General features: G+C 39.5%; 1 protein-coding gene across 4 annotated transcripts in view; it reads right to left on the bottom strand.

Annotated features, from left to right (window-relative positions):
* Positions 1-2,463: 2,463 nt before the first annotated feature.
* ETV1 (ETS variant transcription factor 1) overlaps positions 2,464-17,743 on the bottom strand; it is a 67,889-nt gene continuing 52,609 nt past the window's right edge. For 3 of the 4 annotated variants that reach the window (XM_068152512.1, XM_068152513.1, XM_068152515.1), the window contains 4 exons: positions 16,066-16,136; positions 12,507-12,676; positions 8,539-8,640; positions 2,464-5,405 (listed from right to left, as the gene is read on the bottom strand). In XM_068152512.1, the coding sequence (XP_068008613.1) occupies positions 5,184-5,405; positions 8,539-8,640; positions 12,507-12,676; positions 16,066-16,136 (565 nt within the window). In that variant the 3' untranslated portion in view covers positions 2,464-5,183. The remainder of the gene's footprint in view (positions 5,406-8,538; positions 8,641-12,506; positions 12,677-16,065; positions 16,137-17,743) is intronic. The other variant, XM_068152514.1, reaches the window with a different exon arrangement.

Here is a 17,743-nt window from a genome sequence, read left to right as displayed (position 1 = left end):
CATGGACGTGGGCAGAAACGCCCACAGAGCTTTGCAAGAGCAAAGACACAGAATTACAGCTTACCACATCCAAGAGCTTGGGACCCTACCTCAGGGATACCTTCCTGTAACCTCTATTAACAGCAGAAAGCTCATCTCACAAAACCTTCAGGGTACTTTGTGTATTTCTGAGGTGTGTCCAGTGAAAGCACGTAAGAAGGATGACACTGAAGCAGTATTAAAAATACAATACAATTCTAAGGTAAGTAACACTACAGTTTTGGAGAACATGATGCATGGATACCTTCTTGGAGTTTATTTACCCCTTCTTTTAGTGATGTTTGTGGTGTCATTTTCACACAAAAATAGTTCTTTGGGAAAATGTCAATGAGACTCTTCATAGGCATTTTCAGACTGTTACATAAGAAGATGGCAGAGATATTTCCTTCCCACAGAAATTAAATCGGTGCTTAAGAGGAAAACAAGTATTTCAACCTCCTAAAGTAAAAGATAAAGCTAACTTATCCTACCTACGCAGTCAGGAAAGCTGGGTGGCAAAGTACAGTGCTTTGTTGATGCATTTATGCTTCTTAAGGATCTGACCAACATCCTCTGAGTAATCTTGCAGTTTTAAAATGCTAGTCCCTAGGTTTCCATCCCTTTGCTCTGCCAGATTACCACTCCTGCAGCAGAAGTAATGGAAAATTATGCAGTGTGGTTCTCTTTTCCATAAGAGAACAAGGAGGGCAGGGCTCAGTTATGTATTGCAGATGCTCATTCTCAATCTGGTATCTAAACAAAACACAGAGCTTTGGAGTTTCTGAGGCACAGGCACCAAATCCCAGCTGCTATCTCCTTTCCAAGCAGAGTAGCCTCTGCCAAAAGAGCCAAACCAATAAAAAAACCAAAACAAACAAACCACTTCCCCACCCAAAAAACCCCAAAACAAACCACAAACCAACCATCCAGGGAAGAGAATTGAAATTAATCTTCTAGGCTCTTATGTCTAGATCCACATGGGGTATTTCAGAGTGATGATTCTTAGACTGGAATATATCACATTAAATTAGGAACCCCAAAATATCTTTGAAGATTATTTGGAAAAGTCCTTGGTGCTGTTAATGTGAGCACTCAACAGGTCTGTTCATGGGTACTATTACCTGTAGTTAGTGACCTGAAGTTAATACTCTTCAGAGGAGAATGTAAAGCCATTAAGAATTCCAAGTTTTCCTCCTAATACCTCTTGCACACATTGATCTATTTCCTATAGTTAAAAATCAAACCAAAGCAAACAAAACCCAACAAAAACCCAACCCAACCAAACAAAAAATCCCACCAAACCAAACAAAAAACCCACAAACAAGCAAAACTATTTACTATATGTTATTGTCCTCTGAAGGTGGACTTGCAGTGCAAGTCAGATGTAAGGGACAATAAAGCTCTAATCACTAATCCCTGGAGAATAGCTTCAGGTGCAAAAGAATGTCAGATGCAAAGATTCTGAGCAAAGGCCTTTTCACAGGGCATTACTGGGAAAAAACAATCTTTACTGTTCTTGTATCCACTGGTTACCAAAGCATCCAACTGACTTGGTCTGAGAAGCACACAGAATTCATGCTTTCAGAGAATGTAATATTAAGATTTACACCACAGTTGGTGTGTGGACAAGTCAGACTGGTGTGAGAAAGAGAAAAGGCTCCAGCTTTCTGTCATGGAAAGTCACATCACTACAGCAAAATTTATGCACTGCCCTAAACTTGTAGTATTAACTATCTCAAATGGATTCTGAGGGGATCTGCTACATCTTCACCTAATTCAGTGCAGCTGAACTGTCACATCAGAGGAAACCCAAGTATCTACAGCCCTACCCTGCCTATGTGGTGCTCGCAGTGATGCCTCCTGGATTTGCTTCATAGTAGCACTGCTCTGGGCAGCAAAGACACACAAGCAAACACACACAAACCAACCTTATTATAGCTCCTCCTAAAAAGAAAGGTGCAATCTGCATTTTCTGTCCACTTGTGGCACAGCTTGAAAGCAAAACCAAAAAACCCCAAACCAATCAAATGAAAAAACAAGCACCTTCATCCCAGCCCCAAATACCCCACACTAAAATTCAGTAGGGTATTAAAATGCCCTGTGAAAATGTGTTAAGTGTTCTTAGAATCAGTCTTTCTCTACATTTACATACATCCTCTTCCTTTTTGACAGTCAAATAGGATGCTGCAGCAGTCCAACTCCTGGCTGGAACTCATGTATACATTCACCTGAATTGTTCATACTCCTCACTTCCTTTTTTTTGTTGTGTTTGTTGTTGTTGTTTGTTGGTGGTGGGTTTGGGTTTTTTTGGTTCTACATTGCAGGAAGCCATTTTAGGCACCGGGAACAGACCATCATCAGATCATCTTCTGATCTTCCAAAAGTAGAACCTTACTGCAGGGGCCTCTCCAGTCCAAATGGTTAGGAATCCAATACACAACAATCTTGCAGAAATCAGCTGCCAGATTTATTATTCTACCTGAAAACCCCAAACAAACAAACAAACAAACAAAAAAAAAGACCACCCCAAACAAACAAAAAATCGGAATAAAAACAGACTTTTAAATAAACCTCTTAGGTACATTTTAAAAAGGGTTAATCAGTTCAGTGAAAGACTTTTATATCTTCTGCTGAGAGATCATGTAATGTTGGTCTGATCGCTTGTTTTGTTCAGTGAGTCACTACCGTATACAGATAAATATATATATTTCTTCTTAAATATTACACATTTGATGCACTTTTTTTCCTTTTTTTTTTGTTTTTTTTCTCCTTTTTTTTTTTTGTCCAATCCCTTTCCCCAATACCCACATCCTGCCACAGGCAAGAGGCGCTTCGTACTGACATCAAAGAATCAAAACCAATCCAAGGACTTTTCATCAAAGCATGTTTCATTTGAACCTTATTTCAATGGAAACCACATTTGGTTTTGAAAGAATCTTACTCAACCTTTTCCCTTTCCTTTTTTTTTTTTTTTTTTGCTAATTCTGCAATTTTAGACTTCTGATTCTGGGCTGATCAGTGAAAATTTAAGTGCCATTGAGACTTTCAAATGACAGAATTAGGTGACCTATTAAGGCATACATATACTCCTATGTTTCATATGAATCTGAGTAAATTAAATACCTGCCCAAATGTGGTTTTTTTTTTTAATGCATCTGTGGTTTCTAGTGACCACTAATTCTTTATTTTTGATTAATTGCATATTAAAATATTCCTATCTTAACTACTGTCTTAACTGACAGAAGATGGAAAATTAACCCACCACCTAGGATTGTCTTGGAATTCCATCCATCACGATGAAAATTATTCTTGTTGTACAATTATGCATTCGTTTTCCTCCCATTTCTCAGGAATACAGGAAAATGAGGTACCCCATATAACACCTATTTAAATTTCACTGGGCCAAAAAAGAAATCCAGATGCTACTCCATTCTCACTCTCCCTTCACACTAGGAAACAGTATACTCCAGAAAAGGTGTTCATAAATACTTATAAGGTTTGGAATTTTGCTAGGGCTTTCTTGTTTCACATAGAGAATAGCGTGTGTGGCTTGTGTTCCAGATTTCCCCTCTCACAAAATAAAACCATTTGAAAAAATAACAACACCACCACCAAACAAAAACAAAACAAAAACAAACAAACACCACCACCCCACCCCCCCCAACAAACAAAACCCACCAACCCAACCCTCAAAATTTAAATTGTCTTCCGAGCGTTATCTGATCACATTTACATTTAGTGTCCAAAACAAGTAGATTGGTAACATCAGTGCCAGCACTACAACGTCATACAGCGACTTCATGGTAACTCTTTGACAGGTCGTTTAAGTCTCCGTTCCACCAAAAATTACAAAAGGTTCTGCAGAGCTTTCCTTAGCAAGCTGAAGCTTACTAGTCATTTGTGGATGCACGTAAAAGCTGCTTATAGCACAGCTATGGCCTAAGCGATTTTCTAAGCAATAAATGGTTCAAGTCATCTATTTTGTCCTGAAATGCTACCTGTAGTTACAGCATTGCTTATAAATGGTCATAGTAAATTCAGCATCAAAGAGAATATTACAGAAAAAGACAGCAGCAGAAGCATTAGCATTATCTAGTATTTATATATGTTATCAACATAACACAGCAGTAAAAGGTTTAAATGTATATTAATGGGTACCGTGTCTAAAAATTACTAAAGTACCTATTTAGTGTATTGGATATTTTTCCCAAGGAGTGCTTGCTGTGTCTAAACAGCATAATTAGATATGTGACTTAGTACAGTTAATTCCTATTGATTAAATAACTTATTTATGGACCAAAGGAAATGGAAGGATACAAAATGTTTTCTCCCTCCCCATCATGATCCTGTATTTAATGCTGACATGATCATCAGAAAGCCTACCACATGTCATTACTACCTTCAAATGGATCTTGAAAGGTCTAAGCCATTGCATGGACCATGTATGTAGCAACATGGCACCAGATAGAGCATATGGCTCACAGTCTGAAGTCAGGGGTTTTGCTGCTTGGTCACCATGCTTATGGCCATTCTGTCATTAAACAGGAATATTGTGGGGGTTTTTTGAGGCCACAGAAAAATAAAAAATAAACAAACAAGTAAAATTCTCTTGAGTATCAGGTTGTTTTCAGAGGCAAGGTGCAAGGTCTGCCACTGCAAGCTTCTAAATTAAATGCTGTGGTATATGCTTTGCGTCTCTTTTATAACTGCAGAAATACAATTGAGAACGGCAAGAAACAAATGCCCTAGGCATGCTGTGCTGATACCATCATCAAGTGGTTATTTTGCACAATGAGAATTAACTGTACTACGGATACCCAGAGAAAATGTACAATATCTTATGCTGATATGAAACAAAACAGACATGATATAGCTTCTTTTTTTTTTTTTTGTACTTAAAACCTGTATGTTCCCTTCCCAAACTTAAGTAAAAAGCAAACCCACCCTTTTTCTCCTGTTACACAGAATAACGTTTAGGTTCCAACCCTCCCCTTTCAAATAAAGTGCGCTGTCCATGGCAGACCATAGGAGTAATGCAACAGGAAAAGCCCCTTTTAGTGTACTATTTAAAAAACAAACTGAAGTCGATTCAGCTTTCCTCTGGGTCTTGTGAAAGAGGAGAAGCCTAAGGGAGGGGGAAAACACCCCCTTCACTGTCACTGCTGTTAATAGACATAGCCTTCATTATAGGGGTGGGTGTTGCAGCAGCCACCGTCCTGCATGTAGACCATGCTCTCATCAAAATGGGACAGAGGCACAGTGTCCTCCTCATTGATGTGGCGCTCCATGTCAGTCTTCAGTAAGGGGCGCTGGTTGTCTGGGAAAGCCATGGAGAAAAGCGCTTCAGGGTCGCACACAAACTTGTAGACATATCTTTCTCCAGCCACCTTAAGACAACAGAAGGGAGAAAAAGGTGCAGTGTTTTAGTTTTGCAACTCCAAGTTCAACATAGAATCACAGAATGGTTTAGGGTGGAAAGACCCTTCAACAACCATTTTCAACCTCCCTGCCACAGGCAGGCACACCTCCTATTAGACCAGGTTACTCAGGGCCCTATACAGCCTGGCTTTGAATACTTCCAGGGTTGGAGCCTCCACAACTCCTCTGGGCAACCTGTTCCACTGCCTCACTACTCTCATGGTGAGGAGTTTTTTCTTCATGTTTAAACTCAGTCTAGCATCTTCTGGTTTGAAGCCATTACCTCTTCTTCTATCACCTCACCTTCGCTATGCAATTAATACTGCAACAGCGGAATTGGTAAGGCAATGCCTTAGCACAGGCCACAGGGATCTGCAGAGGCAGACTGTGCAGAACACTTTTGACTTTGCCACACGTGATATCCTGTTGGAAGACAGACTAGGCATTCTACTTCTAAACATTTGTTTGCGATCACTTCCTATACTTAACCACAAATAGAACTGTTCTTATTGGAAGATGTAAACAAATTGTCACTAGAGTTGCAAAATAAAATGACTAAGTCCAACCGTCTGTGCGCAAAGTGGAAAAAAGAGTCACATTGCCTGATAGAGATCTGCATTTCACTTTGCAGAGATTGATTCATACTTATGTACAAAAGCACTTAAGTTATAGAGCATGCTGATTGTGCAGGGACAGCGTAAGCAAATACGTAGGTTAATATGTACTTAGCAGTTGCTCATGCTAAACTGGGACATTTGGATTTGCTTATGGAGGGGCAATTTGTCCAAGGATTCTGAAGTTTTCCCTTACTCAGAAACAGCACTGTATGTCTAAAGAATGATAAAAACAATACAGAATTCACAGAATCACAAAATCACAGAATGTTAGAGGTTGGAAGGGACCTCCAGAGATCATCAAGTCCACCCCCCTGTCAAAAACAGCATCACACAGGGTAGTCCACATAGGAATGCATTCAGGAGGGTTTTGAAAGTCTCCAGAGGAGACTCCACAACCTCTCTGAGCAGCCTGTTGCTTCATCACCCTCACCGTAAAGAAGTTTCTCCTCATGATGAGGTGAAACCTTCTAAGATCAAGTTTGTATCCACTGTCCCTTGTCTTATTACACCATGGAAAAGAGATTGACCCCTTCTACTTGACACCCACCCTCAGATATTTATAGACATTGATCAGATCCCCTCTCAGTCTTCTCCAGACTAAACAGCCCCAGGTCTCTCAGTCTCTCTTCATTGCCTTCTTTTTAAAATAAAGTAATTGAAGTGTCTTCTCAAGCATCTTATTTAAAAAGGTTATATTTAAGAATATGATCCATGATTTATTAAAGTTATTTTAAAGTAAATGTCATACTGTCTACTACTTGTAACCCTACCTAGCACGTCACTGCAAGTGAGTGAATGAAGGTGACAGAAGCACTGCAAACTGAATTCTATTCTTATAGGTGCAAAACAGTCTTAAGTCTTACATTTTCAGCTTATTTATTCTACTAATAATGCAAAGTTTTGGTAGAGGCTGTATCTGCAGTAGAATGGTTTCGATCAGGTTAATGCCAGCAAGTTTGACAGACTGAAGGCTGAATTCAGAAACTAGGCAACTGCTTAACCTGTTATCATGGCTTAACTTAAACAAAAAGGGGGGAACTGTCCATACAAACCTTACAGTAAAGAAACAATATGAATCTACAACCACCACTGTTTTTAAAACATAGACTAACTGGCCACATAGGGTGATCCCAGGGAGAAAACCTAAAACATTGCTATGTCAGAAAAACAAGCATCTAAACTAGCTTTTTAAGGTGGGTAATAAATTAGTAAAAAAATAAAGACATATCAAGCTGGATGTCAGAAGTACTGGTAAACTTTCCATATTAAATGCATGTGTGGGTTGGGCTCCATTATCAGCCTTATGGTAATCCCATCCCCACCTTTTCAGCTTGTTTCCCTCTCTTTGCTATTTATTCTTGCCTGTCTGCTGCCTTTGAACTGTGCCGGCATAGCTGCCTATGCAGCTGAGCTGTAACTGGCAATAAGGAACTTTTCTGCCTGAAGCACCACCCAGTAAAATCAACCTTTCTGTTTCTCCCCAAGCGAGTCTCGTCTCCAGCCCACTTTACAAAGGCTCAATACACAGTTATGTGACACATGCAGCACTGTGCTACTTAAGTACCACAAGCCAACACTAGCCCAGATTGTTGTCTAAGGTGAATAGTGAAAAAAAGGAAGAGCACTACAACAATCCCATCAACAAAGCAAGAGAACTTGAGAGAGAACAGGCAACTTCAAACCAAGACTTCACAAAGCCTACTGGAAAAGCTGCCCAGTAACTCGAGCTGAGAGCATTGCTTCTGTTCAAGGAATTGGCAAATGGCAGGTTTAAACATGTTAGTCATCACTGGTCACAAAACTAATGTGAAAAGATAGGGAACAAGTTTTACAGCACAAGGTGTTCATTACAACCTTTGATCACACCTGCCAGTTTCGTAGATGGCAGCAGACAAGTCTCTCCTATTGATTTCTCAGTCAATCTATGCAGTGCTACATAACAAGACTTAAAAATACCCATGCAAATCAGAAAGACACAGTAAAAGACCAGATTCTTATACATAAGTTATTATTAACTATCCCATAATTCAGCCTATTATAAAATATTAAATTACACTTTTAAATGGTATTATTGCAACACTACTGGTAAAATATTAAAGTATTTGGTATGTTAATGGATATAACTTTTCTCCCTATCTTGCACTTACCATGGTACCCAAGCACTAGGCAACTAATTTAGATCTGCAAAACATTATTCATACCATACTCTACTGTTTGCCTTTCCCAGGTGCCAGGAAGTTCTTTTGGATATTTTTGAATGTTACCTCTTTCCCTGTAATCACGATGTGCATTGTGTGAACCAAAACCACAGACCTTTTTTACACAGAAAAAAAATACCTTGATGCACATACTGGAAAAAGCTTTGTGTTTGCCTAAATAGATGAAAAAAACTACCTAAGCAATGTAGTTACAGGCACTTTTTGTAAACTGACTTATGGATTAACCGGCAACACTGGTGAAATGTAGTACAAAATCAGCTACTCACCTTTTGCATGATTCCCTTTTCGTAGTAATAGCGAAGTGATCGGCTAAGTTTATCATAGTTCATAGCTGGCCTATTTTTCTGAATCCCCCAGCGACGTGCCACCTGCCACAAAAATGGATTAGCACTCATTTGTTAAATGCATTTAACAAGCAGACCTTATCATCAGATACTTTATCTGGGGATGGACGATGGGGAACTCGGCAGGTGCAATGAATAATCACAAGAGAAAAGGTTGCTATGACCTGAATTTCCCATGGACTAGTATGTTTTTTAATTGGACACACAGTCATCCGTTAAACTTGAAGCAGACGCTTATTTGTAAATGTGGTCCAGGATTGGGGGTGTTTCCCTTTGTTATTAATGAAGTAAATCAGTAAAAAAATAAAGCCATAAGTAGAGATGATATACAAAATGTCTCAAGTTCCACCAGAAAACTTCCATGAAAGATGAAAACTTTCTTTTAGTCTGATGCTGTCCTATTCCTGTGGTTTTCCTGCTGTGGGAACGCTTAAGTTATACTAAACACACATGTATACACTCTTAGCTCATCAACTAACACAGGCTGTACTTGGAATGACAGCACAGTCGAGATTATTAGGAGATATAAGTCAAAAGCCAACTCCCACTCTTAAATATTACTTCAGCAAAGAAAATGAATTATCAGAGGAGGCAGGGTAATTGCTTGGAAGAACTCTAAAGAACGAGACAGAAATTTCGTTGCTGCAATTGCATAATTTCCCTTAGAAAACAATAATCAAACAAGGAGATGTAAGCAACTTGTGAAGCCGTTCCATTGAGAACAATATGTCTTCTGCTCTGACTTATGATTTCTACTTGCCCTTACACTTCCTGTTTTATTGCCAAAGGTAGTTCTAGACAAAGAGACCTTTTGTTTAAAGAGCTTAACTGCTTATCCTCCAGCTCAAATTATCATCAGCTGTTGGTGACATTTCAATTACTGGCTATACAAATGACTATCATGTCACCATAGGGAAAAAATAGTCAGAGATGATGAACTCTTTAAAGCACATTCTATAAAAAAAAATGTCTGAGAGGTGCATATGAGGAAAAATTTTTTCGCTGTGATGGCAATGCAAGAGTGGACCAGGCTGCTCAGGGGGGTTGTGGAGTTTCCCTCTCTGGAAATATTCAAAACCTGCCTGGATGCATTCAAGTGTGATCTGGTATAGGTGATCCTGCTCTGGCAGGGGGGGTTTAACTAGATGATCTTTTGAGGTCCCTTCCAGCCCCTAACATTCTGTGATATGCATACAGCTCTGGAAAAAGGGGAGCACAGCCAAGCAGCTCCCCTGCAGACTGCTCTACAAAACTTTCCCAGAGGCGTCAGGAGCTTTTTTGACGCAGGCAACATGCAGCACTGAGAATTGAAGGGGACTAAGTAACAACAAAATCCAGGACCTCGGTATACATCTAGACAATAATTTTTCAAATTTCTTTTGAAAGCATTATTTCCTTTCAGTGGAGCTGCTTTTCAGGCTTATGTAAATTACCATGGTTCTGCTAACTTCAGCTATGCTAAAGCTGTATTGAAACATACCTCCAATCATATCAGTGTACTCCAGCTGTAGATTTAGCCTAGATGTGTAACCTTGATTCACCCATTCACACACGCCTACGTCATTCTGTTTATTCCTACCAAGTTTTTTCCCTGCATTAATCAGAGTCCTACAAGTCCCCAACTTAACAGGCTCCCATAATAAATAAATACACAGCAAAGATAACTACAACAAAATAATGATTGAGAATATGCTATATTGCGAGGTGTTTTGATATTCCCAAATAAGCAAACAGGTCCAGAAGTAGTCTTGGCAAGCGACTCTTCCGGTCTCTGAACTGCACAGCATTTGTCAAATCTTGCTCTCTGAAAAGGATTCAGGCTTCCAGCCTTCCCCCAACCCTCCTGCTGAAGGTTGCTGTCCCTGTGACAAGGCAGCATAAATGCACCTACCCCCAGTTCTTAGCCTCCACAGTCCACTCCCTGAATTAACTAGGTGCTCAAGGCATAGATACATATTAATTTTTATTGACGCCCTTTCTACAAGGCAGCACAAACATGCAAAAAGGGATGAGATGCAAAGGTCATGTCATTGACATCCTAACCTGCCACAGCTGAACCAACAAGCTCTTTGACTTCCCTTCAATTTACAACCAGCAGAAGTGTGCAACTTCCCATACGCTATTCTTACTTTAATCAACAGATTTTGTCAGATCCATGACACGCGATTCATGTGAAAACAACTTGGGCTCCTTTGTAGCACACAGGAGTGAGGCAAGTTTCAAGCAGCCTGCCTCCTCCAGATCTTGGATACAGTGCTGCTCAAAAACACAAAGCAACTGCTACAAAGTCAGATGAGCAGATGATTTGGTTAACTTAAATCAGAATATCCAGTTCTTCAGAAAATTACACAATTAAAAAATCTTAGGGTTTTGTTTTGCTCCTTTTCCTTCTTTAGCTAATAAAATCTATAAAGTTTTTGCACCATCTGCTGGAAACCATTTTTCAGCAAGTTTCTTTAAGCTTGAAAAACTTTGGACACACCTCAAAGACAAAGCTAAGAGGGTTAAAAAATTACCAAAATAGGGGCGGGGTGAAAAACTGGATACCTCAACTCACCAAAATCAAACAAAAACCTTTCCAGACATTTCACTCTGTTCTGGATCAGGTCACACAACTAAGAAGTCGTCCATGTGGCCTGCTAAGGACGCAGACCTGCCCAAAAAACTTTGGTATCAACTCAATTCAGACTGTTCTGTGGTTGAATGCTCATGATGCCAGGATCTGCCACGGTGACTATCACTACTGAGGAGGATGCTCAGATAAACAAGAGCCAGTACATAGGTCCTTGCAGCAACTTGCTTCTCAGATAGATCATGTCAGGAAGGAAAAGGATATCAGTCCTGCTGCCATCCTTAACTACTCAATCATCCCCTTAGGGCTATTGGCAGACAATGTAACTTAAATGCAGGAAAAGCTTTCAGGGCCACTTATGCCAGCAGATACACAGCAAACAGCAGAAACTGCTGCTGGCATGCAGAAGCAGTCTTAGATCCTCAAAGCTTCCCACTCAGCTCTAACTCAGAGGGGATCCTGATAGAAAATTTGCTGCCATCTCCTCTATTACCCAACCCTGTCCAAGAGGCAAAAAGGCAAACCAGAATGCTGCTGCTTTTTTACAGGCCTGATCAGATCGCCCACGAGTTTTAATAATCAAATTCATGCACACTAGATCTTCTACCAGTTTCCAGGGCTGTTTAGAATACAGAATAGATTATGCAAAGGCACCTAGTCCAAAAAAGTGTTCAATTTACCTCTGTTTATCACAGAAGTGAACCAAGTCATGCTTCAGCAAATGTTCATGAATACAAGTAATTTTATTTACCCCCTAAGTCCTTCATGGTTCAGGAGTTGTGCATGTGTCTGAGTATTTGCAAGCTTAGGATCTAAGCATGCACTAAACAACCTAACAATACAGATCAGAAGGAAAACTCTGAAGAAGACCGTAAAAAGAGAGGTGCTCATATCATTGCCTAACAATCTCAGCATGCTCCTTTGCCATCTGTCAGACTTGGGTCTATCACTCTACAGGCTAAAATTTCCCAGTTTCCACAACTTCACACTGAAGAATATTTGACATGGAAAGACTACTCAGGGACAAGTTTTCAAAGGGTTTTGGAACACAGCTCTACCCATTAAGTGGTTCTGAAAAATGCAGGCCCCACAATTAATGCTGGTTATTTTCTAACTCTGGTACTTGCAATATTTTTATTATTTTGTGGGACTAGGAATCAAGTCTATGTTGAACCACACCACTCTCCTAACCAAAGCATTTCACTTGCCAGTCCTTTTTGTCACCTTTCTAAAATGCTTGTGAAGCAAAATATTGAAGGAAACCAAGGCTTAGGTCTTCAAGAGCACTATTACATTTTCAGCAGTGGACATGACCCACCTCCTCTGGCTCAATCAGCTTGAATTCCATGCCTCGGCCAGTCCACGCTATGAAGTGAGAGTTTGATGGGTCATCAAGAAGAGCTACCAAGAACTGCCACAGCTGAAGGGAGCCTCGTCGTTGATACGTGGGTCCCTCACGGTACATGCCTGGCTCCTGTTTAACATCACCTGCACAGAACAGGAATAACGTTAGATGAGCAACGTGCTCAGTTTGCCAGATGAACCAGCAAAGCAATCATTAGGGTTAGTAAAATAGAGAGAAAAATTCTTACTACCCAGTCATCCACAAACGCAACACTCTTCTGTCTGCTGTTAATTGTAAACACTTTTACAATAACATATTAATATACTCTCTCATATTAATATACCTTTCCTACAACGACAGACTGAAAAAATTGGGGCTGTTCAGCCCAGAGAAGCTAAGACTCTGGGAAGACCTTACAAATACATTTCAGTATCTGAAGGAGACCTATAGGGAGGCTGGTAAAGAACTGGTTTAGAAGGGCTTGTAGTGGTAGGATATGGGGCAATGGTTTTAAACTGGAGCAGGACAGATTTAGGTTGGACATTAGGAGGAAGTTCTTTACAATGAGAAGGGTGGAAAAGGTTGCCTAGGGATATGATTGAGGCCCTATCTCTGAAGACATTCAAGATCAGACTTGATGTCACTACAGGCAGCCTGATCTAGTTGGAGGTGTCCCTGCTCACTGCAGGGTGGTTGAACAAGACGATCTTTGAGGATCCCTTACAACACAAAGCAATCTGTGAATCTGTAACGAGTGCCTAAATTCAGCCATGATTTACAGAAGTCTCCCTAAGTCTATCCCCATTCGGATACATGCAAATCTCACTTGCAAATCATTTTGCAATATCCTCTATCTGAAAGACCATGAACTGTTTTTGTAAGCAACTCTGATGTCTGAAGAACTGTGTTTGTGTACTACGCTTTGCACAAGCCCCAGTTTTGGAAATGTAATGTATGCTTCAGAAAGCTGCAAAACCCTGCTGAGTGAAACTTCTTTTGCATGCAAATGCTTCTAAGGAAAATTTGACAAAGTATTTGACTTGGACTTAACCAGCATGTGCTTTATGTATAGGTATGCAAATCCTGCAGATATGCGAGTTCCTCTGTGGCATATTGGACTTGCATATAAGCATATATTACTTTTACTCATATCTACATATTAGATTATTCCCCCTGAAAAGCAGCAAGCTATTTTTTCTAAATTTTCAAATCCAGAGGAAGCTTTTAAAACCCCACAATAATAATATTCTGTTCCACGAACTACCAATGAAAACCCATCCTGCTACATCCGTACTGTGTCTCTGATGTTTTCAAATCACTTTCATACTAAACAAAACTCATGCAACAACAATAGCTTAAAGGTCTGATGCTGAAGCAGAGAGTGGTTTTTTTCTGCACACAATGACAGCAATCCTTGATATGCTGGTAAAACTCCTCATTTCAACTACCAGAACAGCAATACCCTCCACTAAGCAGTGTGACCTCTTTAATACAGAAAGCCAGGATTTTACATTCAACCACAACATTAGGATGCTCTGATGGCCATTACAGAGTCAAAGTAAGAATAATATTATTAAAAATGGAGCGCTTCCTTTTGTAATCAGGAAAGAAAATTGAGTCAATAGCTGTGGAAAACAAATAAATCAACACAAGGCTTTTTGGTTTATGTGAGGTTCAAGTTCCACTCCTGAAAGGTCTTCCTTTTCAAGGACAGGATTTTTCTTTTAACGATAGCTGAGCAATGCACAAAAAGCAAGTGCAGTGTTACAAAGGATCAGATTCTTTGCTTGTGCCAATTTCTAATAAAGCAGCTGAGAATCTAGTTCTGAAACACCAAGACTAGTCCTGGCCTTTTCAACCGTTTTTCCTTTACTGGCCAAAACATGAGGCCACATCTGCTATATTTTTCCTCAAAAGTCATCACGCTACAAGTATAAACACACCTATTTGTACCGCGGCATCAATCTTCTAGAGTACAAGGTGTTCTCTCAGTGGACAGTCATAGAAGCTAACAGCAGACAGTTTGCTTTGCAAGCACACAAATATTTCCAAACATTTCTTTCTTTTCCATTTTTATTCCCTTCCCTTCACAAAACTAAAACAAGTAAGAAAGGATTTTCAAGAAAGACATGGACAAATAAGATGCCCAAAGAGTTTTAACGTCTTACGGTACAAGGTCTGATCTCATTCCCATAAATGCAAATACAAATTTGCCACTGGTACTGAAAAGAGATCAGGTGGTGCATAATCATTTTGGGGGAAGAAAAAACTGACATGTCCTTTAAAGAAGGAGGAAAAAACAACAACCAATGAAACAAACAAAAATAACAAACAGCAAAAACATACTTTCCAAAGCCAAGGCATGAAGTAGACTTTCAATAAATCACCCTTTCAGTGAATGTGTTTATCCAGTAACAATGCAATACTGGACTGAACAATCTTCAGTTAGGTCTAATAGTATTTAAAATCTTCTATTCATTTCTTGCTATTCCTTATTAATCCTTGTGACACCTCTGCTTAAAGAATGTATAATTCTCTGAGTTACTTTCATTTTGAAGTCTCCTGTTCTTCAGCAAACACAACAAATGCTGCTAGACATGCCATAGTTTTGTAACCCACAGAAGTGATTCTTGGCGGAAAACAAACAAAATACAGTGGGAGAATTACAACTCCAAGAGTTCTCAGCTCTACTTCCAGCTATGGTCAGAGTGGTACTCACAAGTTGATCAGAAAATATCTAATCTTTCCTGCTAAAATAAATAAAGGTGGACACACATACACTAATGCAAAGAAGCTGCTTTAGCACATTGAAGTATCTGGTCTGCAAATTACTTCCCAAAGTTGCGGGCTAACAGAGTCACCAGCCAGAAATACCGAGTCCATCTACTTTGTCTATAATGAAATAAATCTGAAATCAACTCAGTTACACCAGGAAACTGATTTTCATCAAATTAAGGATAATTTGAAAAAAAAAATGAAAAAAAAATCTGTGGTGAAAAGATAATTGAATTGTTATCAATCCCACTGAAAAATAAACCACCAGTACAGTGTTTAACCTAGTGCAAATACATTGACACAAACAGGAAAATTCCCTACACACTCACTCCCCTCTATTCATCACTTCACAGACAGGGAGCAAAGAGGCTTAATCCTCAGTAAAACCAAAGTTGCTGTTTTGTTTATTACAAGAAGAGCTTTCATTAAATCTCAAACAAGAAATGGTATGTGATCATCAGGGCAATGGAAATCCTCCTATTACTTCTCAACAGTACAGGAACTGAGCTCCTCTGTCGCAACTCTGGATACAAGCATCCTTCACTGGCAAAAGTAGAACGACATCCTATTGAAGAGGAGACTTTGGTTTCAAGAGACAAAGGTCAGCTTTGGTTGGGCGCACCGCAAATGGTGCGTTAAGGAATCCTAAATTGGAACGTTAGCAAGCTTTTTTGATCAGCAACAGAGAAAAGTCCCTCATCTCTTCCTTTTTCATCTCCCCACACAAGAAAAAGAGAGAAAGATGTGTCATACGTACCGTCAAACTTCTCTGGAACAACGCAAGTGTCATCATAAAACTGCCTAGGTCCCTTTTCATACATGCAGCCTGTAAGTTAAAAAGAGAGAGGTGTTTATATAAAAGATGCATGGAGAACGGAGAGATCATAGGCTTAATGCCAGAGGGAACACTAAGTCATAGAAGAATCAGATTAATATCCCACATCCTTTACACACCGCCCAATCACAACGTTTTGGCCTCGGTACAGGGGTATTTAATTAATGTGTGCATTACCAAAGGACTGTTAATCTCCACCTGCAAAAATTAAAAAGCACCTATTTTTCTCTATGATTTATTCCAAAATGTTTGTCTCATTTCCTGTTTGAACTAGCATGGCTTTGGCTTTTAACTACTCGTTCCTGCAGGTCTTCTCCCTGAGAGACTAAAAAAGTAAGTCCTACTCGGTATTTCCTCCTTATGCTCACAGAAGTCACCCCCCTTGATGTTTCTTTCAATTAAGATCATTGTGTAAAATTTAATTTTTGTTGTTAAAAGACACTCCCTGCAACTCTACATTCTTTCTAGCCCTCCCCTCTGCTCACGCTCCTGCTTTTCAGGATTATTTTAACGTTATGCTTAACCAGAACTGTATGGCATGCTAAAAGCAGCCTCACCAGTGCTATAGAGCAAAACAAAACATCTCCTCCTGTCCTGCCTCCCTGTGACCCTCCTTTTGACTGTGCAAATATTACAGAAGGCCTTTCTGCCATACGGTTGCAATGTTTGGTTGGGCTGGTTTCCCACTGTGAAGCTGAGGAGGAGGAGGACGCCCATCTCAAAACCACTTTCTTTCCAATACACTGTTTCCCAGTTCCATAGGCCTGGTCTACATTCTGCATATTAAAAACCCATTTTGTTTAGTGTGCCCAGATTACCAAACAATTCAAATTGCTTTGTGTCACTGCCCTGTTTTACCCATTTTTTACCACTCTATCTTTGTACCACAAAGTTATCTATTAACTTTGTACCCTATCTTAAGTGAAAATGTTAAATAGCAATATTCCTGATACCAGCTTCTACAAAACTATAATAGAAATAATCCATTCAGAGATGATTGCCCACTGACAGCCACTTTTAGACCTGTCAGTTGGCCAGATCTTAATGTATTTAATGTGTACTTTATCCATACTGCTTTGTGCTAACTTCTTAATCAGAATGTAATGCAGTGGCAAACTGAACACCATAAAAAGCCTAACTATACAACACAAGTATCTTTATCAATGACCTTTATTCCATAAAATCATGCTGACTGATTTCCAAATCCAGAAAACAAATATTTATCAAACATCACTATTTTTCTAGGTCTTTATTAACAATTCCACCACATCCAAGCACTCAAGAGTGCATAACATGGCTAAGATTGTTTTTCATCTATCTGTACTGTAATTAAAGCTCAAATCTGTTGAACATAGCCCTGCAGTTTGTGGATTTTTCCCTGATGTCTTTCGCCTTATCAAGTTTCTGTACTTCATGTACCAAGACTGTTCTAAATTTCCATCTCTTGCTTCCCCCAGTTTTGTCTTTTCACTAGTGAATGAAGTCTTACTAGAGGACTTTGATTCATACAACTGCCTGAATTCTCATCAATCTCAAAACCAATTTCACTGATGTTTGTGAAATTTGTCCCTTTGAAGAAAGATAAATAAACTCTAAATAC

Source organism: Melanerpes formicivorus, unplaced genomic scaffold (genome assembly GCF_026170545.1).
Source record: "Melanerpes formicivorus ecotype bairdi unplaced genomic scaffold, bMelFor1.0.p_v2 SCAF_23, whole genome shotgun sequence".
Lineage (NCBI taxonomy): Eukaryota > Metazoa > Chordata > Aves > Piciformes > Picidae > Melanerpes > Melanerpes formicivorus.
This window is presented reverse-complemented; position numbering and strand designations above follow the sequence as displayed.